The 26,099-nt window shown below is 31.0% G+C and overlaps 2 protein-coding genes across 3 annotated transcripts; one reads left to right on the plus strand and one right to left on the minus strand.

Annotated features, from left to right (window-relative positions):
• Window positions 1-17: 17 nt before the first annotated feature.
• Window positions 18-2,680, plus strand: LOC124499444 (mitochondrial mRNA pseudouridine synthase RPUSD3). The gene is made up of 2 exons (XM_047063351.2): window positions 18-509; window positions 563-2,680. Exons 1-2 carry the CDS (start codon window positions 71-73, stop codon window positions 1,438-1,440), a joined length of 1,317 nt encoding a protein of 438 aa, XP_046919307.2. The 5' UTR covers window positions 18-70; the 3' UTR covers window positions 1,441-2,680.
• na (sodium leak channel non-selective protein na) lies at window positions 1,427-24,633 on the minus strand. 2 transcript variants are annotated; one of them, XM_075731073.1, is made up of 12 exons: window positions 21,893-24,633; window positions 11,244-12,710; window positions 10,260-11,164; window positions 9,889-10,209; window positions 9,549-9,686; window positions 7,712-9,436; window positions 7,500-7,600; window positions 6,835-6,955; window positions 5,738-6,112; window positions 5,319-5,671; window positions 4,724-5,239; window positions 1,427-4,652 (listed from the first exon to the last, which is right to left on the minus strand). In XM_075731073.1, exons 2-12 carry the CDS (start codon window positions 11,818-11,820, stop codon window positions 2,606-2,608), a joined length of 7,179 nt encoding a protein of 2,392 aa, XP_075587188.1. In that variant the 5' UTR covers window positions 11,821-12,710; window positions 21,893-24,633; the 3' UTR covers window positions 1,427-2,605. The 2 variants fall into 2 exon arrangements, with proteins under 2 accessions (XP_075587188.1, XP_075587187.1); XM_075731072.1 differs by lacking the exon at window positions 6,835-6,955 and adding an exon at window positions 6,307-6,427 and having other exon boundaries at window positions 21,893-24,632.
• Between the last annotated feature and the right edge of the window lie 1,466 nt (window positions 24,634-26,099).

The following is a 26,099-nucleotide window of genomic DNA, read 5'->3' on the forward strand; positions in this document are numbered from 1 at the left end:
GAATGGCTTGCAAGAGCACATGTTTTTTGTATAATTTTTGAAAAAACAAAAAAAAAATTTAGAAAAAAAGATGTTTAAACGTCAAATTTTGTTAATTTTTAATCGAAATTTGATACATTGTTCACCAATATTATCGAGATCAATAGCATCATTGAATCCGGCAATCAGTGGAAATCATGATGGCCGACAGAAAAAACCATCATCATCATCAACATCAACATCAAAACATTTATATCGAAATCTATTCGATTGGCATAATCATATTGATCTAGTCAAATTATTGGCTAAAAATATTGTCTACAATGATTATGGTTTGATAGCCATTTCAAAACCATGGGGATTAGGCATACATAAATCGGCTAATAATGAAATTTATTGTAAAAATCCATCATCTGCTGAACAAATGTTGAATAGTAAAATTTTTGGTCAACCAAAATATTCTGTTGCCGATGTTTTGGATTTACTTGGACAATTTATGCATCTTAATAATCGATTACATATAATTAAAGGTTTGTCAATGGTGATTTGAATAAAAATTTTCATTTCATGTTTTTATTTATAGCATTAGATCGTCGTTGGTCTGGTCTATTATTATTATCCGAAAATCAAATGATTGAAAAATTCGTTTTGAAATCAATACGTCGTGCAAAAACACAGCTATTGCCACCAATGCATTTCTATTGTATTGTAAATGGTTTGATTCCAAACATTCAAATCGGTCATTGGTATGAAGAACGTTGTGGTATTCGTTTAACTGAAATCGATGAATTAGGCAAATCAAAAGAACCAATCTATGTACCACCGAATGATATGACCAGAAATATTCGTAAAGCTGGTGCAAATCGTGATAATAAATATGTATTGGGTCCGGTAAAACCAGCAACAATCAAATATCGTGTATTGGCACAAAACACAGATCTAGCTGTATCATTAATTGATCTACATACAACGACCACAAAATGGTCTGCAATACAATGTTTTCTTGCATATAAAACATCATTTATATTGGGTGATACATTTTTTTCATATCGGGTTAAACATATACTAGGACAACATATTACAATGGCAACGTTGAAACAGAAACGTTTAGAAAATTGGCGTCATATTGATCAATCATTTGAGCCATTATCTAGGCAGGTTTGTCAAAAATTAGGTGTACGCAGTAATCGTGAAATACCATTAATGATACATCATTATGGTCTAATATTACCACAATTATTACGGCCAATACGACATTTACGGAAAAAATCCAATCAATCAATCGATGCTGATGATGATGATGTTGATCAATTAAAACAATTGGACAGAACCAATAACATCAGCATACAAACTGATGATGGTGATAATGATGATCTTATTATTGAAACAAATGTCAATCATTTACCTGGACATTTTTATCGTACACTTGATCGTTTAGATTTGAATATTTTTTCATCATAATAATTTTTTAATCATTTTTTTTTCATTGAATAAAATTATCATCATTGTTTGTTTGTTTGTTTGTTTTTTTTCTTGTAATTGAGTACCACCAATAACAATGAAAGCATCAATATCGATCGATTAAAATTTAATTGATTTTTGGAGAGAGAGAGAGAGAAAAAAAAAGTTTGAAATAAAATAAGGTGAATGAAATTTGAATATTGAATTCGATTTTTTTTTTATACAATAGGATCAATGATGATCGGAGGGGCAACAAAAAACCATGTGATTATCATCATCATTATATAATGTGTAGAAGATGAACATATGTATATGGAACGGATGAATGACATTTAGAGATTTGAAATTTATTTTTTTTTTACATTTCAAACAAAAACATGTGTTATGTATGGTATTTGTGTGTGTGTTTGTTTGTTTCCGAATCAAATTGGATGGCATCGAGCAGAGTAATGTTTTTTGTTTTTGTTTTATTTCTGAATTTCTAAAATTGATTATGATGATGATGATTATGGCGCTCATGACGATGATGATAATGATGATGATGATGACGATGGCAATTTGGTAAACGGAAAAAAATAACCACTAACGGACGGGAGAGAGACAGAAAAAATTGTTTAATCAATTAAAAATGAAATCAAATCATGACGATTAAATGGAAGCTGTAGAATTTGGGATAGAAACTTTCAATATTCTGGTTTGTTAGTTTGTTTTTTTTTTGATGTGAATATGAGAGCGAAAAGGAAAATGAGAGTGTGTGTGTGGGTGTGGGTGTGTGAAAAATAAAAATGAGCGAATGAAAAAAAAAATGAGAAAATTTCACTATTATTGTCTTCGACGACGTTTTTCAAAAACGATCATGATCATGATGATGATGATGGTGATTCACAAATGAAAGAAAAAAAAACGAGAAATTTTTTTTTTAGAGAAAAAGTTAAATTCAATTTGGCTCTTCGTTTGGCTACATATTGTGTGTGTGTATGTGTTTGTGTGTTTTTTATATTTGAACAAAAAAATTTACAAAATAGAAACAAAAACGAAAAAATCAACAATATCTTTACACGATGATGATGATGATGATGATGATTTTTATGTTACAACAAAAAAAAAATATGATGAAATGAAATGAAATTGTTCGTAGAATTTTCACATAGATTTCAATCATCAATCAATTTAAATGTAATAGCCACCAATCATGTACTTCATTAACAAGTATCTGTGCACGAACTTGATTAATTTTTTTATTATTATTCGTTTGTGTTGTTGTTGTTGTTGTTGTTGTTGCCGGTGGTGGTGGTTGTGGTTGTGGTGGTCCAGTTGTTGTTGTTGTTGTTGGAATTATTGTCGATGATAATGATGATTGTTGTTGTAATATACAAGCACCACTACGTATGATACCGGTTTTTGTTATTACTGCTGATGATGATGATGATGAAATTGGCTGCTGTTGTTGTTGATTTGATTTTTGAATATTCAAACTTGTTGATGATTCTGTATTTGATGTTGATTCAATACTATCACTATCCATACGTAATTGTTCAGTTTTTGTTGCTTTTCCTGCTGCTATTGTTGATGAATAGGATGAACCACCATTAACACCACCACCGGATGTTGCCATTGTAACAGTATTTGTTGTCGATGTCATTGATGGTGCTCCAACCGGTTGTTGTTGTTGCTGTTGCAAATCGGTTGTAATTGTTTTGGTCGATTTTTGTCGTTTTGTTCCATCATCATCGTCATCGTCAACATCATCACCTCTATCGAAACCACCACCACCACTGGCGGATAAATCTTCTTCATTCAAACTTTGTAATTGATGACCAACTACTAATGATTGTTGTTTATTAGTTGTCATCGTTATTGTCGATGTGGTAGTTGTCGTTGTAGATATCGCCGTAGGTACCACAATATTCACCTGTTTAATCAGTTTCTGATGTGGATCTTTTTGATTTATTTTAGTAATTGTTTTAGATGGTGATGATGATGATAACGATAATTGATCATTATTATGTGTCGATGATGATGATGATGATGATGATGTTGGTGGATATGAATGTAATGAAAGAAAACGACGAACAGGCATTTGTTGTTGCTGTTGTTGTTGTTGTTGTTGTTGTAAAGGCATCGCTGTTGATAATGTTGTTTGATGTTTAGGTGTAACATCTTTTCCATGCTGTTCATCATGATGATGACGATTATGATTACCATCAGATGGCGGTGGCGCTACTGTAGGTATTTTTGCTTGTTTCATACTACGTTGATGAATGGCGGATTTCAATGATGATGATGATGATCCTGAATGATGTTTCGTTTCATCCGACGATGGATCCAATGATGATGGTAATCGAAGTTTTTCAATATTTTTACCACGACTTGATGCTAATGTTGCTGCAGTTGTTGTCGTAGTTGAACTAGCTGTAGATGTTATATGTCCAGATTCTAAATCTTTATCAGTACCACCACCACCACCGATGGAATCATGGGCAGTTAGCAATGATTTATTTATTGGTGATGTAATCAATGCTGTTGACGGTGATGATGAAGGATTCTGTTGTTGTTTACTTCTTTCTTCAACATGGCGAAATTCGACACGTTTATGTTGATGTGGTGGATGTGGTGTGGTCGGTGGATGTGGTGTAGCAACTACATCTGTCGCTTTATGTGCTGAACCATGTGGACGTTTACCAACACCAACACCACTAGTGGTGGTACCACCAAATTCTTCAGTATCCCATAATGATTTATTTGATGAATCGGCCATCATATTATCCATTGGAAATTTTGGTCCAAATGATGGTATTTTTACATCACCATAACGTGATTTTATCATCAATCTTTGATATGCAACATCATCACGTTTAATTTGTTCATCATCTTGAGCTAATGCATCTTGTTGCTGTTGCTGCTGTTGTTGTTGTTGTTGATGAGCCAATTGTTCAGCCAATGGTTTTAGTTGCATTTGATCACCGCCAAGACCATATGGATCATTGTTTAAATCAGCAATTGCACCGCTTAAACCAAAAAATGATGATTGTCCCATCGATGGTTCATTTGTTGCACGTAATGAATGTAACAATGATTGTTGTTGTCGTTCTTTTTTTATACGCCGTAAACATTGATCTAACCATGCACGTATTGTTTGTTTGGCTACTTCTTCTTCAATTAAAAATTCCAATTCTTCACGTGCAAGTAATTCTTCCAATTGTAATGATTTTCTACAAAAAAAAACAGAGAATTTTCATAATCAAAAAAAAAAACGAAAAAAAAGAATGAAAACGATACAAACCTAATATCAACAGAACGATATGACAACATATTCAATACATCATGAAATGTAACATCTTCACCATTATGTAGCCGTTCCATTTCATGGCACATATGTTTAAATAACAAACGATCTTTATTTGGATCCACTTCTAATCGTCCTTTTAATAAACGTAATACAAATTTTACTCTAGATACAGGAATCATACCACGTTGTTGTATATCGACAAGATTCCATGTATTTTGAAAATTTCTTATATCTGCATATGATAACAGTGCATCTTCTTCATTTGAATAAAATAATGAAAAATTCTCCATAATAATAGCCACCAATAGATTCAATACAATATACGTGATACAGACATAGAATGAACAGAAAAATGCTAATGATGCATAATAATTTCCACAATCGGTGGTCCAAAAATTATCACCATTCAATGTACAGAATGGTGGCGACAGCATTGCATCATGCATTATTTTATTCCAATCTTCACCGGTCACAATACGAAATAATGTTATTACACCGGTTATTGCCGTACTATACCAAATTTTGAATGAATAAATGAATGAATGAAAAAAAATTGAAAATAAAAAAAAATTCAACAAAACAAACATACCGAAAATTAGCATGACGTGAAATATTTTCACCAAATTTTACTGAACCAAATAAAATGACACCGGTTAATGCATAGCAAAGGATTAATAAAAATAATCCCATTATGATGAAAAATGATTTATAAACCGAAACGGCAACTGTTAACATTAACATTTTCAATGTTGCATGTTTACCAGTGATGGTGAAAAAACGTAATATAACCACAATGAAACCGAAAGCATTGGATGCTTTATTTGAGAATGTAAAATGCAATATTAGCCACAGTACACCAAGTACGGTGACAAATAAATCATAACGATTACGGCGTGATTGCCAATAACCACGTGGTGTAAATGCGATCATTTTCATGAATACCTGAAATGAAGTAGAAAGTAGAAATAATTTTCAAATGAATAAAAAAAAAACAACCAATCCACAAACCTCAAATACAAAAACACAAGTCAATGCAGCCGAAACATTGGCCAATGGTTTTGTATGTTCCATATTACTATCCCAACTAACACATAATAATGCTGAATTGATCAATACCAATATGGCAATTGTACGTTTAAATATGATATGCTGTGTTATATCATAGATAATTGCACGTGCACGATGATGATCAGGACGTGGTGGTAAATGCAATGGTTGTGCAATTTTTAAACGTTTCTTCAGATCACACCAACGACGTTGATCCACCGTCAATAAGGCTGTGCCTTTATTTTCACCATAATTTGCAATGACAACGCCAACAAATAATGTAAGGCCAATCATACAGCCAAGAAATACGAATACATGTATATAAATGGCGTGTAACTGTGGAAAAAAATCGAATCGAATCGAAAAAAAATCCAAAAATTAAAATTTCGTCAAAATTTTGCCTAATTTTCAAACTACTTTGAAGCTATATCATATCATCATCATGCACATTTATCATCTATCTATCTATTTCTAATCTAATCTAATTTTATTTTAAAGCAACGAATAAATTTTAAAATTAATTTTCATACTGGAGTTAACCGTGCTAAGATGACATCACGAATATCAAGCCAGCCTTTAAATGATAATACTTCAAATAGGGCCAATATTCCATTGCCAAGTGAATCGAAATTGAAACGACGTGGATTGGCCCTTTGTTATTTGCGTGTGTTCATGTGTGTGTGTGTGTGTGTGGGTATGCGATATTTTGCATGAATTGGCCAGTTGCAACCAAAAAAAAAAAAAATTAATCAATCAATCAATCCATTTTGAAGGCGTGAAGAAGCCGTTTATTTTCGATGTTGTTCCCATGTAACATCAAGCGACAGCAACGAAAAAAAAAGCAATAGAAAAAAAATAGAGAAAAAAAACAAACAAACAAACAATTGGTTAGAACAAGAATGAATTAATTATTTATCATTTTTTTTGATTAAATTTAAAGAATTTTCGAGAAACAGTGTGTGTATGTATGTTTGGTTCTTTCAAGCTAGAATTCATTTTTTTATAGCGAAAAATTTTAGAGCAAAATTTGAAAACAAAACCAAAAAAAAACAACTTACAATACTTGTTTGATCAATAATTATATCACGATAATCATTATAACCTTCCAATGATAACATTTCAAATAATGTTAATAATGCTTTCGAGATGGAATCGAAATTAAAATTTCTTGGATTTGACCTGAATGTGTTTTTCATGTGTTCATATTGTGTGTGTGTGGGTATATATGATATAAGTGATGCACACACACATTAGTATAAAGTGGAAAAAAAGTAGAGAGAAAAAAAAACACAAACGAACACAAATTGGCCATTATAGATGAAAGAAAAAAAAATTTTTTTTTTTTTTGGTAGCAAACAACCACTTTTCCTCCTACTACTACTATTACTATTGCTACTGTTATTTTATAACGATGATAATAAGATTTTCATCACTCAAATCCATTAATGTTTAGATGATGATTTGAAACTAAAATTTCTCTTTCTCGTGTTTTATTTTTTTTTTATTTTCGTCTTATTAATTGTGACAACAACAATAAAATACACACACACACACACTAATCACATTCATTTGGTCCATTATCATCAATGGAATTTAGAATTTGGTGAATTCTGAGAATTTCTATTTTTTTTTTTGGTCTGTAATTCTATCTACAATTGCTGTTTTTCTTAATTCTTGAAATTTAAAAATTAAGAAATAAAGAAAAAAAAAGAGAAAAACTTACCAAACTCTAGGCACCAGAATTGAAGGCATTTTTTCATTTTGATTAGCCAATTTCATTCTAGTCACGTGTACTTGTCGCATGAAAACACCGATACATTCTTCCTGTGTGATATATATATAAAAATATAAAAAGCAAAATTTTTTTGTTTTGTTTTGTTTTGTTTAAATAAAAATTCAATAATCATCAATAATCAAATGATAAATGAAACTTACTCTTGTTTTAATACATGGATCATTACAACGTGCCAATAGGCCACCAAACATATGTACACCGACCGATGCAAATACAAATAGAAGAACAATCAATAAAACGGATACCAATGCAATCTCTTTAACGCCTCTACATAATTCATATACAACTTTACGCATATGTGGTACTAATGAAAATATACGTAATGGCCGTATACAACGCATTACATATAATGTTTGTTGCCATGATTGTGGTGGTACTTTTTCTGGTAATAAACATAAAAATAGGACGGATATTCCGAATATAAGAAAATCCATAACACCAGCTACATTGGCTAGATAGGCATTCGGTGTAAATAACAATCCACATGCTAATGTTTTCAATAGTAATTCAATGGCCATCGCAAATACAAATGTATATTCAGCAATAATCAATATCGATGTGTTGGTTATACGATGTTCACCGGTTTCACACATCATCGATGCACAGGATACTGTTGTTACGATAATCATAATCCAATCACAATATGGTACTAAACCTAATAATTCATGTGCACCTTTATAACGCATTTTACGTTCCTTCCCAGTTATTGGATCACGAACATGTGGATCATATTTTGCACTAACAATACTTTGACAAATCATACGAAATCTTGATTCACGTCCAACAATCAATAATGGTGTATCAAAATATGGATGATTTTCTCGAAGATCACTTTCACGTTGTGTACGACGCATTTCAGCTTGTTTTTGTTTACGTTGTAACATTTTAAAATCAAAATCTTGTCCACGCACTAATGGACCATTTCCAGCACCGGAATGTGATTCTTCTGTACCGACTTCTTCTTTAAGATTACCACGTACTGATCGTCTCATACCACGGCTACCAACACCATGTGAAACACCATGTCTGGTAAAACCACCACCACCACCACTACCGGCAGTAGTAGCCGATGTTGTACCACCACCAACAGTACCGCCTGTTCCACCACCACTACCAGCTACACCAGACACTACAGGAATACCGGCCACCGATGTATCATTGAGCAATAGTCGTTGATTATTTGAATCGGATACAATACAAGCAACCTGTACACGACGTAATAATGGACTTGAATGTCTTCCTTTCGATACTGGACTTAATAATTTTATCGACGATTGTTTACGTGTACTGAAAAATAGGCCACCAATACTTGTACCACCGGATGAACATAATGAAGGCAACATTGGTTTGTTGCTGGCAGTTAAATTACCGGCAGCTGTCATTATCAATGGACGATTTGTACCGCCGGCTGTCATCATCATCGATGATGATGGTAATGTTGTAAAATTACTATTGGATAAATTTTGTGCAAATGTTCCAGCGCCACCACCACTGGTAGCAGCAACAACAGCAGCAGCGGCAGCCGGTAAACCGGTTCCGGTTATTGTTGATGTTACAGTAGCTGTAACAGTACCACCCGATGGTACAGCTGTAGTCGATACAACTGTTGATGTTGTATTAGTGGAATCAATAAATGCACGCATAAATGAATCACGAACTTTTGGTATATTAAATTCATTGGCTTGTTTATGTAATCGTGTCATTTGTGGTGAATCTGGAAATGATTCAAATAACCGTAATCGTAATGGTAGCTCTTCATTATACCCTGCTGATTGTTCACGTGCTTTTAATTGTTTCACTTTTTTAATATCTTCATCTAATTCAAGATTATCAAGAATAACGGCAACAAAAAGTGATAACACAATCTATAATGAAAACAAAACATTCATTAATTAATTAATTAATTGTAAAATGACCATTGGTCAGAAAAGAAAAAAAATTAACATTCCGCACACACACACACACACAAACACATACCAATGATACGAATAGATGATAAAGAATAAAATAAATTGCAACTAATGGACCAATTTTAGCACCAGAGCGTAATATCGTTTCATTCATTACTTCGGTCCAACCTTCTTGTGTAAGAATCTGGAACATTGACATGAATGCCTTTTTTGTGTGGTTTGTTTGTGGAAAAAAAACGAAGAAGAAGAAAAATGACAAAAAATAATTTGTCCAGGGATTAGTTTATCGGTTTGTTTATTTATTGGTTTTTTTTCTCATGTTGAACATGTTTTTGTTGTTGAATAAAAAAAAACCAATCAAAATAAATTACACAAAACAAGGGATTTATACCCATGTATATACATACCTCAGGAAATGATTGAAATTTATTATAACCAGGAAAACAACAAAATAATTGCATTGATATTGATGATGTAACAATTAGAAGGCACATAGTGAATATAATTAATGAACCTAATTTTTTACCGGGTCCAAATATTTTATAAACAAAATCTTCCAATACTGGTGATGCTTTTATTAGCCTTACAATACGTAATACTTGAAAATATACTAATGGCGATGTCATATATAATGGTGGCAATACATGTATCGATGATCCAATCGATAATAGTAATTCTAATTTATGTAATGATCGCCGTATATATGTACGTAGACCATAACACCAAATCTGAATGGAAAAAAAAATTAGTCAAGGATTGTTGTTGTTGTTGCACATACCTTTGACAAGACTTCAATATCGAAAAATATTGTAAAAAATACTTCCGATGGATAAATAGTACGATAATAATCATCACGTGATTTACCCGAATGATCAAATTGAATACTTGCATTTATGATTGCATTGACAACAATCATAATCATGACAAATATCTGAAATGATGCTGTACCCAATATATGTCTGATCATATGTGGTGCACGTGTTCTTGCATCCGAATCGGTCAATTGTACTAATTTCCATTTATCATCACCAATCAATACTAGCTGTATTGTTTGTGTTACAATTTGGGCACGTTCACCCCACATTTGTTGAAATTGTACACGTATCTCATTAAAAGTTTCAGTGATGACAGCAATGAACACATTTTTAACTAGCCATGCTAGAAAAAATATTAATGTAACGAAATAGATGGCTGAACGGAAAAAGTCGAGTGAGTCCATCGCTTGGTACATCACATGCGACCATCCTTCTTGTGAGGCACTCTGGTAAACGGTGAACAATGCATGTGCCAGATTATCGAATCCAGCATAACCACTTGAATTATGTATCTCAACGCATACCATTTCCGGTGGACATTGATGACCATGTGAATCTTCTGGTGAACAATATGTATCCGGTATAGCTAACATATGTATGGATGGCTGAAATAGTTCCGTATAATTATCGATTAAAACACAATGATGATTGAGCGATGAAAAAAATTGTACACCAAGTAAGCCGAATAATGACATAAAGAATATGAAGAATAATGTTACATTATAAATTTGTTGTGATGAACGTAGAAATATCTGCGTAATACGGGCACGTGGCATTGAGAATGATAAAAATACACGCACCACACGTACCATTATTAATGGCCGTGGTGCACGTATCATTGATAATGGTGAAAATTCTTCTACATAACCTATATTATGATGAAAATGAATTGTGAAGAAAAAAAATTAATTAAAATTCCAAGAAAACGACAAATAAAAACAACATACCGGTTATTTCAAAAATATGTAATATCAACGAACAAATAAGACAGATTAACATTGTAACATCGAATTGTGACCAACGATCATGAAAATATGTTCGTGAACCACGTATACGAACTTTTGAAATGAATTCAATTGAAAAAGCAAATGTAACAAGTATGTCAATCACAAATGTGATATATAATAACGAGGGCATCTGGCTAAATGTATAGGGCGTATTCATAGAAACGGAAACCAATGATAATAAGGCGCAAAATCTCATAAAACGTCGTACTAATTGTGATTCCCACCAAAGTGTACGGGCACGGATACATTCTTCTAATTCGCCGGCCATACCAAGACCACCGATAATACCGCCAACACCTGGTGATGGTCCATCTGCTGCTAATTGACCACCACCACCACCACCAATACCAGTAATTGTATTACCTTGACCACTTGAACCACCAATACCACTTTGGCCACCAACATTAACACCAAGATTTCCAATCATAACCGGTGGACCCGTACCCATTATATTGGCCGCAGTTGCTGCCAAACCGGATGTTACCGTATGGCGTAATGATTGTTTACGGCCTAACATTTTTTTATTATTATCGTCGTCGTCGTCGTCGTCGTTGTATTTGTTGTTATTATATTTGTTTTTTGTAAAAATTTATCAATTTTTTGATTCGTTTTTGTTGCTGTTGATAATATTGACATTTTTGTTATTATTTAATTAATAAAATTTTTTTTTTTCAATAAATAAAATTTGGACGATTTCATTGATTGATAATGATTAATAATAATAATAAAAAATTTTCTGGCAATTTTTTTTTTCGTTCTGTTCAAAATTATTATCATTTGTTGTTGTTGTTGTTGTTGTGGCTGTTAACGTTTATTATGATGATTTGTGGTCGTTTATTATGATGATGATGATGATGATGATGATGAATATTGTGTTGTTTACATTTGGCACTTAATAATAAAAATAAAAATAACAAGCGATAATGGTGGTGGTGGTGGTAGTTATATTGATGTATTTTGTATTATCATGAAAATTTTTTTTTTTTTATAATTCTATATGGTGGATAATGATGGCAATAATAATAATGATGATGATGATGGTGACGGTGACGGTGATGATGGTGATGGTGATGATGATGATGGATAAATGAATAAGAATTTATTATTCTTACAGAATAATATTCACTACTATTATGTTGTAATTGTTTTGAATTAATTTTATTCGCCGTTATTATCGTATTCGTTATTATCGTTGATAATAATGGTGATTTAAACATAATTTTGTCTTTTTTTTCTCCTTCTTCTTCTTGTTGTGGTTGTTGTTTCGGTTGTTGTGGTTGTTGCATTTGATTTTTTTTTCTTCACAATTTTTTTACAGATAAATTTTTCTTTTTTTCACTGATCATTTATATGATCATGATCATGATGATGATGATGATTGGTGAACAAAATCTGGAAGATAAATATCTGGAGAAACAAAAAAAATTTTCATTAGAAATTGCTCATTACACATAAACAATGAAAATCGAATGATTCACACACAACAGGCTATTTTTTTGTTGTATAAATGAGCTGGATGTTTGTAAATTGTGTACGTTATTTGTGTACGAGGATTAAAACAAAAAAAAACCAGCAAATAAATGTGTGCTATATGTTTGAATGGGTGTGTTTTGTAATTAATAAAAGTGATGATGATGATGATCACTGTGCATGGATGGATGGATGGATCGGTGGTTGAATGGATCTGGTATTAATTTTTTTTTTGTTTTGTTTTGTTTTGTTGTGACAATTTTTTCAAACAACAAACGCTGATGGATGACGACAACATTGACAACAGCGAAAAAAAAAAATATCCTATGGCTATGGAGGATTTAATATATATTGGAATTTATAGTCGTCATAGCCATCGTTGTAGTCGTCGTCGTGGTTTGTTGTTGCCTGGATCAATAATTTTAATTTCAAGTTTCCGGTTCAATAAGGAAACAAACGAGAAAAATAAATTCCGATTACACACACACACACACACACAGAGAGAGAGAGAGAGACATGGTAACAACAAACACAAATACATTTATAATTGATATATATTCTGGCCACTCTGTCTGAGTTATATGTAATATATACCACACACACACACAGTGATTCATGTGAAAAAAAAACAACATTTAACCAAAAATAGAAAAAAAAATTCTTTCATTTTTTTTTCTTATACATGGAAAAAATTCTGGTTATTACTTACTTACTTTACTTGATATGAGCCAAACACACACACACACACACACACACAGAGATCCATACGCACACACCAATCTAATTGCATCGTCAAAATTTTGATTGGCAACCCTTGGCAACTAATTACTTGCACACCATATATAATATATGTGTGTGTGTGTGTGTTTGTGTGTATCTTGACAATAAACTCGAAACAAAAAAAAAATGTTGTGGATAAATTAAGCGAATGAAAATGAAAATGAAACATTTTCGTGAATCATTTTTTTTTTTGCCCTGTAACATCCTGAACAAAGGAAGAAGAAAAAAATTATGATTCGCATGATATGGAACAGCAACACACACACACACACTTGTATGAGATAATAGATGAAAAAGATTGAAGATAATGGTTGAATGGCAACATTGTTTGTTGTTGTTGTTGTTGTTTTTTTCTGTTGACCAATCACATATCAATCTAATGATGAAAGAATAAAAGAGAAATGATGAAAGAATCTCAGAATCAGAAAAATGGAAAAAAAATTATCATTATTAAATGGAAACGAAGCAAAATGGAAAAAAAAAGTAAAACCAAGAGAGAAATGGAAAATTCAGAGACAAAAGACAAAAGACAATGACGAAATGAAGAAAAGAAAAAAAAGGAAGTCAACAATTTGATGATGATAATGATAATGATGATGTAGAAAAAATTGAATGCCAAGTGATGCAAAATAATTTCATTTTTTTCTGTTGTTGTTGTTGTTGTTGTTTTTGTTTTTGTTGTTGAATTTTGGCCCAAAACACGCCCATTCTGGATATTTTGAAACCAAAAATAAAAACCATAATTTCAACATAAATCAAATGCAGTGAAACTAGAGAAAAATTGATGCAACAACAACAACAACAACAACAATTTCATTCCATTAACTGGAATCAAATATATTACATATACGACTGCTCCATATTTTTTTTTTGTTCCTGTCCAAATCAATTCTTTACCCGTTTGCTGTTGGTTGTTTGATTTCCTTGATTTTTATTCAAAAAAAAAAAAAAAAAAAAAAACAAAGAGAGAAAAAAAATCATTTGGTTTGTGTTTTAAAAACAGGAAAAAAATGAAAAACTTTCGATAATGATGATGATGGCTATAATCATAATAAAACATCGTTAATGATAATAATAATGATAATGATCATCATCATCATCATCATCATGAAGTTGATGATGGAACGATTGTTACGAAACGTTTTTTGCTGTTGTTGCTGTTGTTGTTGTTGTTGTTGTTTTTGTTGTCGTTAAACCAGAAACCAGAAATTATGATATTGAAATAATAAAGATTCTCATCATCATCATCATTATAATGTCGACATTGTCGTTTTAATTACCCTGAATGTTGATGATGATGATGATGATGATAATCATAGTGACGGTTAATGATAACGATATATGAAGTATTAGGGAAGGATAAGCATTTTTTTTCATCATGGAATACCGTTTTTTTTTCATTTTCATGGATGATGAAACTTTGAAACTTTTCAACAACAACAACAACAACAACGACAACGACAACAACAACAACGGAAAAAATTCTTTCGATTTAATTAATTAAAACGAAACGAAACGAAAAATAAAATAAAATCATTGAATGTGATGATGTACACGGAGATAAAAATCTATAGGAAGAAAAAAAATGCTAAAAAGTCAATTGGTATCGTGTGTAAAACAAAACAATAATCTTGACAAACGAATATAATGATCATGATGATGATGATGCTACAGAATGAGAATTTTTTTTTTTTTTAGTTCCAATGGTATTGAATAAGAGGAATTTAATAATAATAAAAAAGAAAGAATACAACCGGAAACAAGAAACAAATTCTATATATTAAGAATAATGTTTATGACCAAAGAATTGTAATATAAATAGTATATATGCACATGATGAAAAATGACGACCGGAACTATAATTCGTTCAAGTGCGTGCGTGTGTGTGTGTTGTTAATGTGCATGTTGCAGATTGAAAATTTTTGTTGTTGTTGTTGTTGTTGTCTTGAAAACAAAATGCACGAGACAACAAAAAAAAAGACACAAATGATCACCAATCAAACATGAAAATAATATTTTTGTGTGTTTGCGTCCGTCAAAAAATAAAATAAAAAAAAACTTTACCGAATAATGAACGAATGAATGAAATAACAGAATAAATATAGAACAAACAAGCAATGCAAAACAAACAAAATAAACTTGATGATGATGATATGGTGATGAATCTTAAATGTCAAAGTTTTGTTTTTTTTTTCATTTCATTTCACTTTGTATGAAAACATGAAGCTTTTTTTTCTCTGCATTAAAAACTTTTAAATTTCATCATCATCATCATCATGTTGGAAATTAATATGTATATATCACAGAGCCATTTGGATGATTTTTTTTTGTTCATACGCCGATCATCATTCAGTCATCCGATTCATTTGTTCATCCAAAAAAAAAAAAAAAAAATTTCAGCATAATAAATTAAATTGATCCAAGAAAAAAAAATTGATAGATTGATTCGGAATTTTTTTTCGACGGTTTTTTTTCGCTTTGTTGTCAAACAACTGGCAACAGCTACAAAGATTCATTTCGAGCTTGATTCTGTGTGTGTGTGTGTGTGTGAATTATGAAAAAAAAAAATTTTTCCTGTTCAATCAATCTATTCAAACTGTAATAATAATAAAATTATGATAAAAAAAAGCCGGAGAAAATTCTTTCAAAAGTTTCTTGTTGCCGTTGCCGTTGTTGTTTTATTGTGATAACACAAAACTTTTTTTTCATTTTTTTTTTGCAATTTATTCGATGCGCGCCTGATGTTTGACGATACAAATACAATTTTTGTTGTTGTCGTTGTTGTTGTTGTTTGATTAATTTTTTTTTTAATATCATTGTAACAGATAGAAAAAAAAGAATATTCTGCTTTGCTTGATCATTGTCAGTATGTTTGTTTCATTTTACTATAGAATAGATCATTCTGAATATGGATGGAATATCGAAGAGACGAAGAAGAAAAAAAAAATATCGATAAACAGCAACACAGCCCGTCATTTATATATGTGTGTGTGTGTTTTGTAAAAAGCTAAATTGAATATAACAGACACATACACACTGTGCAAAACTGAACATCAACAACAACAACAACAACAACAAAAAATACAATTAATAACATCCGCAAAAGATGGCTTGACATACACACATGCACAAACTTGGCATCAGATTACCAGGCTGATCAAAATGAAAAAGATAGATAGAGAGAGAGAGTGACTATATATATTGAACGATCAAAATAAAGAGAGAGAGAGAGCGAGAGAGAAAAAAAATGAAAGAAACAAACAAGAAAAGAAAGAAAGTTTCCAATAATAAAACAAAAAATGAATCGATCAACAAACAAACAGCCAAAGTTTTATATAATAAAAATATATTGATGGGACAAGTCAAAAAAAAAAAAAATTTTTTTGTTGGCACCAATGCGCCATCATCACAAAGTCAAATCGATGATGATTAAATGATAAAATTCTTTATCGGATTTTTTTTTCGTTTTTTTTGGAGAACGGGGCAAATCAATCGATCTGATTGAATTAAATTGATTGATTTTCATTTCAATGTTTGTGTGTGTGTGTGTGTGTGTTTTTCTTTTCGTTAAATCTGATTGTGAATGAATGATTTGGCCATTTTTTTTTTTTTTGATGATCTTATTATAATTTAATTTGAAAAACATGAAAATCCTGCAAAACAAGAAAAAGAAAATCGACTACAAGAAGAAAAAAAAATGTCCAAAAAAAAACTGATGATGATGGCCACCATTTTTATTGACACGAAAACACCTCTGGAAACATTTCCATGACAAATGATGACAAACAATGAAATTCTACTTCATTTTTCACACACACACACACACACAAATATTCAAATCAACACTAGTGAAAAAAAAATTCCAGTGAATGAATAGTACCGGAAATAAAGTGGAAAAAAATCCATACAGTAATAGCCTCGAGGTTTTTCATTCTCTTGTGAATAATGAAAAAAAAAATTTTTGTTGTCTGCAATATGCAACAAACAAACAACCAACCAAACTAGAGAGAGAGAGAGAGAGACATGATGCATCCATTCATTGAAATTTTTGGCCACAAATCAAACAACTGACTAACCAACTATGCCACAATAATAATCAATTGATTTTTTTTCTGCTGATTGAATTTATCAAATTCTTTGAAATTGAATGGATTGATTTTTTTTCGGGGAGCGGCGGAGGGGTTGGGGGAAGTTTTATTTCGTTCCAACAACAGAAAAAAAATATATATCTTCATTCGCTGCTTCCATTCAGATGCTAATTTGGATTCTGATCCCCACATACACACACACAAACACACATTTGAATTTGAATACAAATTGCATATTACTATGTGAATGACATACATATTTTTTCATCATTCTGTCCCAAAATGGATCAAGAATGAAAAGAGAAAAAAAATCATGGCGAAAAAAAACCGCATATCCACACAAAACAAATGTGTGTAATATTATACAACGAAAAAAAAACGGACGCCTTTTTTTTCTTCGGATATTCATCACAATGGCAATGAGTTCGTTTGTGTGTGTATGTGTGTTCCAGAAGAAGTAGGAAAAAAATTGTCTCAAGAGAGAAATATCTCTCCCTCATCCTCATCTATTATTACCGAGATTCTAATGATAAAACTGTTTGTCTGTGTGCGTGTGTGTATTGTAATGATAATGATAATGATTTTAATTGTCTGTCTGTCGGTGTGTATGTGCGATATTAGATTTGATTATCAAAAACGACGACAACAACAACAACAACAAAATTGTGCGACTGATTTGAAAATGAATTGAGAAGAAAAAAAAATTCAGAATCCGAAATGAAAATGAAAAAAAAGCCTGACAGATTCTATTCTAATGATTTTTGTTGTTTGATTTGTTGATCAATTGTGTGTGTGTGTGTGTGTGTGTTTGATGATCACCACACCATTATCAGATTGTTATCATTGATGATGATGATGATTCTGAATAAAAAAGAATCGACACTAATGATGTTTCTACCATCATCATCAGCAGTTGTGATTCTTTTTCTGTTTATTTCATGTCATCGATTCATGTTACTGATGATGATGATGATGATTATTTGGTCGGTTTGTTGATTGATTCAATTTGAATTCATTCATTCATTCATTCAATCATTCAACAACAACAACGACAAAAAAAACAACAACAAAATCATCATCAATCTAAGAGACGGAATTGGAAAAAAAAATTTATTGAAAACTTCAGAAAATTGAATTTTTTCTGTTGTAGAAAAAAAAACAAAACTTGGCAATAATTGAAACTCGAATCGTTTTCTTTTTTTATTCTTCAAATATCAATTTTCATTTAAATGACCATATAAAAATTGAAAAGTTTGAATATTCTGAATGAGAGCGAGATAGAAACGAGCACCAGAACAAAAAAAAAGGAAAAAAGGAGAGATGCAAGAATTTTTTGGATTGAGATAGAAAAAATTCATGAAGAGAGAATAATCGAGTTTCGATTCCATTCAAAAATTGAAAACTTTATTCTTTTGCATACATCAAATACAGAATTGTTGTCGTTATGTTTTGTTTGTTTGTTTGGTATGAAGAAAAAAAACGGAATTTTATTTATTTACTATTTTTCTACTCAAACTCAAAATTCAAAACTGACAGAAAACTTTTTTTTCCATTTTTCTTTGCAATTGCAAATTTTTGCTATTTGTTTGAATGGAGTTTTGTTTCGTTTTGTTTGAAGAATTTTTTTTTTGTTCTTTCCTACAAAAATTCACTGAAAATCATGAATAAGTAAATTTAAATGACAGTTTTTTCTGCGTTTGTGTGTGTGTGTGTGTGTTTGTGCGAGAAAAAATTCTTTAAATTCTTATTTTCAAGTGCAACAAAACAAAACGAAAAAAAAAATTCAAAACACATCTGCTACTACGAATGGAAAATTTTGTCCACAATCATTGCGTAATTGTCTATTGAATAAACGGATAATGGAGAAAAATTTTGGGCCAAAAGTCAAAATTCAATTTCGACGCCCACACTTAAAATTTGTGTGTGTGTGTGCGTCGACCTTCAATCGACAAAAAAAAAATTACAAGTCAACAACAACAACAAGAAAAATGAAATGAAATTGAAATTGAAATTGAAAATTGTAATTTGAACGGAAATGAAATGCAAAAAAAAAATGTCATTATTTGATGAAATACAAACACACCAACACACACACACACACACACACACACACACACACACACACACACACACACACACACACACATCATGTTTGCATTTTGTATTGTTTCAATGGTTGGATAGGAAAAAAAAACACTAGAGTAGCTTACACGACAACGACAACTGCTATTGAATAACCGAAATAAAAAATAAAAACAAAAACAAAAACAGAACCCGAATAATGATGAAACATGTGCATATTTGGGGTAATTGAATTAAATTTAATCAATTTTTTCTTCACATTTGTCTATTTCGTCACTTGTCTATGTGTGTGTGATTTGATTTTTTATTTTGCGACAAAAAAAAAAAATTTTTTTTTTCATTTTATCTGAGAAATTGTTTAATTTAATTATGTAATCCTCTCTCTCTCTTTCTCTCTCTCGCTCTCTGCCTGTTTTGGTTGTTCATTTTTTTTTTCATTTGTTCAATTTACAACAATCTACCACTGTATTTACCTTGTACGAAGCGAAAGAATGCGTGTGTGTGTGTGTGTGTGAGAGAGAGAGAGAAAAAGGCTGTGAATTTCAACACTAAACTAAACCAGAAACAACATTATTCATTATTCCAGATTTTTTTGCTTTGTAGATAAATTAAATTTTTTTTTTTTAGTCTAGTCTAGTCTAGTCATGTATGGATGAAAATTTTTTTTTCATTTCTAGCTGTTGCTAGAATTTGGAATTTTTTTTTTTTGAATAAAATGAAATTTAGCTTGAAATTGAATTTTTTTTTTCCTGGTAATGAATGAAACAAAATTTTTTAAAAATTGAATTTTGTGTGTGCTTTTAAATTTTTGACTAACATGCACACACACCGCACACACATAAACATTTTTGCAATGATAAACACAATGTTGTTGTTACCATATATAATCAATTGAGAAAATGATTTGATTATGTTAATGTTGTTGATGATCGATTCTCATTGATTGATTGATTGATTATGAATGAATGAATGAATGAATGGTGAATCGATTCATTTGATTATTGATCAACACTAGATGATGATGAATTTGCTTGTCTTATTACTTTTTTTTGATGATGATGTGATTGAAAAATTTTTTCTTTTTCTCTTTCTCATCATTGTTACTGAATTTGTTTCTCATCAATTTTTTTTTTTTTTGGTTCTGATCAATCATCATCGAATGAATTTGATTTGTTTCGTTTTTTTTCCTGTTTCTGTTTCGATGTCTGTGTATCTGTTGTGTTTTTCGAACAAAATGGAAACATTTACACAACAATATTTGGACTGAAAACGAAAAAAATTTTTTTTTCACATATAAACATGACATACATGCATACATACACACCGAATCATCATCAGGAATCTGACGCCTGGTTTCATGTGTGCGTGTGTGTGTATGTTTTTTCTCTGTGCTTTCAATCAAATCTGATTTCTGGTCGAATTTTCAAACAAAAATTTCTGTAGAAAAATCAAAGAAATGTTAAGGATTTCTTTTTTTTTTTTTTTTTTTTGATTGAAATAAATGAAATTGATCGTATCGGTTTTCTTAGTTGTTTTTTTCCGGGGTTAAATATTTTGTTTCTCTCTCTTTTTCTCTCATGTTGATCTGGCAAATTGGCTTTACTCACAAAGCCGAAAACACACACTACGGATCCGATTTGGTTTTAATTTTTTTTTTTCATTTCATTTCATTTCGTTCACACACACACACTGTTGGTTGTGGTGGTGGTGGTGGTGGTTCATTGAAATCTTAAAAATGTAAACATTAATGAATTGAATGGATATTTCGCGGATTTAAAAAAAAAAATTAATCGAGATTCATCGCAAACGGAATCAAATGGCCACCACCGAATCACTCTTTCTATGGCAGCGATGACAAATATTACCAATTTTCAAATTTCAAACATTGTCATAGTCAATGTAACCAAATATAACCAAATGAAAAAAAATGCCCACTAATCAAAAAAAAAAAAAAAAGTAAAAAACGAATGCTTCGTGTTGTTTATTTCTAACTGATTATCATTGATATAATAATCATCATCATCATCATCATTCGTAATTGTACATTATGAATCATGCTGTGTGTGTGTGTGTAAATGTGTGAGACAGAGAGATTCAATATTACATTTTGATTCCCTGCTGCTGCTGTTGGAAATAAACAAAACAAAACAAAAAAAATTTTATACTTACCAAAATGATGATGATGATGGAATTTGAAGAAGCTGGTTGCCTGGCTGGTTTTGATGTTTTAGTTTTTAAGGTAAAATGTATTGTTGTTGTTGTTTTTGTTGTTGTTGATCTGTTGGTTTTTTTTCTATTCATTCATTTTATTTGATTTTTTTTTTTTTTTTGGTTGCATAGGATTTTTCATTCATTGAATTAATTGTCATTTTTCACACACTCACACACACACACAAACAAACAATTGATGGTGGTGGTGGTGGTGGTTGTGGTGTTGCTGTTGATGGTGTTGAAAAAATTTAACCCATTTAATGATTATTGTCAAAATAAAATTTCTCTCTCTCAGTGTGTGTGTGTGTGTGTGTTTGGCCAATATTAATTGATGTGAGGTTTTTTTTTCTCTCTCTCTCTCTCGCATGAATTATCTTCAGGATGAAAGAATGGAAAACATGGATGGAACCAAAAAAAAAAAAAATTTATTTGACAGCAAAAAAAAAAATGAAATGAAATGAAATAAAATTCACTTTATTCATTCATTCAAATGTCATTTCTAGATTTTTTTTTTTGACAATTTCTCCGCCACCACCACCACCACAATACATTTTATTGAGAATTGGATTTCCGTCTGAATAAATCATCATCGTCAACATGAATAATTGGATTGATGAATCAAATAGCTGAACATACACACACACACAAACACACAAATCGAGATGATTTTTCACATGCAGAATATTTTCATTGTTTTTTTTGTTTTTAACTTTTTGTACATACCCCGAAAAAAAAATCCGTTTCTGATTCTATTATTTTTTTCCCACATCACACAAATTAAATGTTTAATAATATCATCATCATCATCATCATCATCGTAATATTCTGGGCAAATTGAATCAACTTATAAGAGTTCTGGAATCCAAATACACAAGTTAAGTAAATGTAAATAATAAAAGAATAACCAGAACCAGAAACATACACACACAGAGAGAGAGAGAGAGAAAACAATGTAATTTTCAATTATTATAATTGATCATGATGATTAGTTGATTTGGTGCAAATAAAATGATCCGTAAATGATCCATGTGTGTAGGTGTTTTTCACATTGTGTATGTGTGTGTGTGTGTGTGTGTTTGTGTATTTATGGTTTTTTTTTTATTATTATTATCAGAAATTACATAATTGAAAAAGATCAACTAGGATCTTGTTCGTCATCATCGTTTTGATTGGGATTTTTTTTTTGTCGTTTTTGGTTTTTTTTTTTTGTCCAACTTTTGATGTTCTCACTCACTATTTCAGTATAACAAAAAAACAACATACAAAATTTGTTTTAATCATCAAATCATCAAACACACACATACATTTAAGTAGATTAACACAATTAGTGTTTGTGTTGTGATGTTTTTTTTTTTGCTAGTGTGCCTGTGTGTGTGTGTGTGTGTATTTATTTGATTTTTTAATATGTGATTCTTACATTGTGATTATTATTTTCAGTGTAGTTTTTTAAAAAAAATGAAGAGATGATTACAATAGAAGATATAAGTTGTTGTCGTTGTTGTTGTTGTTGTTATGTTTTGTTTGTGCACTCGAAATTTACATGATGTGATATATTTACGTTGAGTTTATTTGTGTGTGTGTGTGTGTGTGTCGTATGTAAATTTATTCGTTTTTTTTACATGTTTTACTCCGGTGTCGATTGGATTGGATTGGATTGGATTTGGTTGTTGTTGTCAATGACAATGTTTTGGTGATTTAGAAAATTTTTTTTTTGTTTGTTGTTGTTGATGTTTTACACACACACACACAGACATAAAAATGAGCAGAAGTTTTTTTTTCGTATGACCAAAATATTCAGATTTTCTTCAGATTGATGAATCAATGGATCAATGAATCAAAAACGAACAAATTCAATGAAAGTCAAACTTGAGAAGAAAAAATAAAAGAATCTGGAAGTAAAATGAATGAACAATATTAAAGTGATTGAGTGAGTAAGTGAAACAAATTTGTTTTGTTTTGTTTTTTTTTTTGTTTCAAGTTATGAAAGATAAGATTCTCTCTTGGGAAATTTTCAAAATTTGTTTTTGATTTATTTTTTATTTCATTTTTGAACACGACAACAACGACGACAACATTTTCAGTTCACATTGGTTCAAATTTTTTTTTGTTTTGTTTGGTTCTGTGTTATCGATAACTAAATCACAATTTTGTCACACTGATTGATTGAACATGGTGTGTATCATCGATCATGAATCAGTTTACAAAATGGTCGACATTAAAATCGATTCAAATGATGGTGATTTTCGTCTTATTCTTCGTCTTGTTTTTTTTTGCATTATTTGTTGTTGATCAAGTTTTTTTTTCACACAGAAAAAAATCACATTTAAATTTGAATTCAACGAACAAAAAAAAATTTAAATTCAATAAGCATGTGAATGATTGAAAAAAACACGCGCGCGTTTTTTTTCTTGTCACAGAATCAAAACTTTGAATGATAAACGATGAATGATGGATCAAACCGGAACAATTTTTTGGACGAAAACAAACACACACACACACTGCAAGCAATGGACGACGAAAATGAAGACCAAAAAAAATAAATAAATATAGTGAAATGACGACGACGACGACGACCACCACGACGACGATGAAAACAAGAAAGAAAGAAAGAAAAAAATATTTAGATGCGAAATATTCTCTCAAGGCAAACATCAACAACAACAACAGCAGCAGCAGCAGTGAAGACGAAAAAATTTTTTTTTCTTTCTTTTCTACGTTTTTTTTTTTTTTTTGGTGGACCAAAAAAGATAACCGACAATGAATAACCGTTTCAATTTTTCTTTTCTTTAATTCTGTGTCTGTGTGTGTGTGTGTGTGTGTGTGTGGATGTCGTCGATGTCGATATGTATGGTTGAATGGCTGATATTTTTTTTTTTTTTTTGGTTCGAGAAATGGATGTTAAAGAAAAATTTTTTTTTTTTAGCTTCTACCAATCACACATACACACACATGCACAGAATATAGAACATAGGAAACGCGTTGAGAATCACTATAACATACACACACACACACGAATAGTTTCCTTTTATTTCATTATTCTTCTTCCTCTGTTGCTTTTACTCTTTTTTTTCGGGGTTCACATTTTTTTTTATATTCTGTTCCTGCATAATTTTTAGTTCTTTCTCTCTCTCTCTCTTTTTCCAGTTATTTGGTTCAATACACACACACACACATATTTTTTTTCTTTGGTCTTTTTATTTCGATATTTTGTTTCTTCTTCTTCTTCGTTTTCGTTTTCGTTTTCGTCTTCTTTTGAACAGAAGCAATTTTTTCAGCATTTTCTTTTCTTTTCGTTTTTTTTTGTTGTTGTTGTTGTTGTTGGTTAAAATAGTGGTGGCATTTAGTGTTGATAGTGGTGGTGGTGGTGGTGGCTTGTGTTTTTGTATTCTGTTTTGAAATATTTTGTTGGTTATTTTTTTTTTTTTTTTTTTTGGTCTGGTTTGGAACACTATTTGGTTTGTCATGTATGGATTCTGGTGTACTGGATTCTGGTTCTATGGATCCTTTCCACTTGGTTCTATGACACATCTAGTTTTTCAACCATATATACCCATCATCATCATCATCATCATGACCTTTTTTTCTCTTTCATTTTTTGCTTTGATAATTTTTTGCCACTGCTTTCGAATATAACTGCTGCTGCTGCTGCTGCTATTTCTTTCTTATCATCAACTTTTTTGTTTGCATCTATGTGCGTGTGTAGGTGGAAACAGTATATTCGTTTTAGGATGCCATGCATATTCTTCATTTTTTTTTCTTGGTTCTTGCTTTCGATTCTCTTATCCACTAGTTAGTGGACAATTTTTTTTGAATTTTCAATTTTTTTTCAATCTCTCTCTCTCTTTTTTAATGTTTTTAAATCGATATCATTGGATCGGATTGATTTGACAGTTTATGATCAATTGCAGAATGGATAAATTGATTGGTCATTTTAACAAAATATAAAAACCATCATACATACACACACACGAGAAAACAAAACAACTTCTTCAATGATCATCAAGATGATAATAATGATGACCTAACAACATTGAAGATGGTGAAGAAGAAGAAGAAAAAAAAAACCGGCGGCGCCAAAATCTAAAGCAAAAAAAAATAAATAAATAAAATAAAAATCCAAAAACCAGAATCTAGGTCCCTGTGTCTGTGTATGTAGAAGCTACAA

This window comes from Dermatophagoides farinae, chromosome 5 (assembly GCF_024713945.1).
Source record: "Dermatophagoides farinae isolate YC_2012a chromosome 5, ASM2471394v1, whole genome shotgun sequence".
Lineage (NCBI taxonomy): Eukaryota > Metazoa > Arthropoda > Arachnida > Sarcoptiformes > Pyroglyphidae > Dermatophagoides > Dermatophagoides farinae.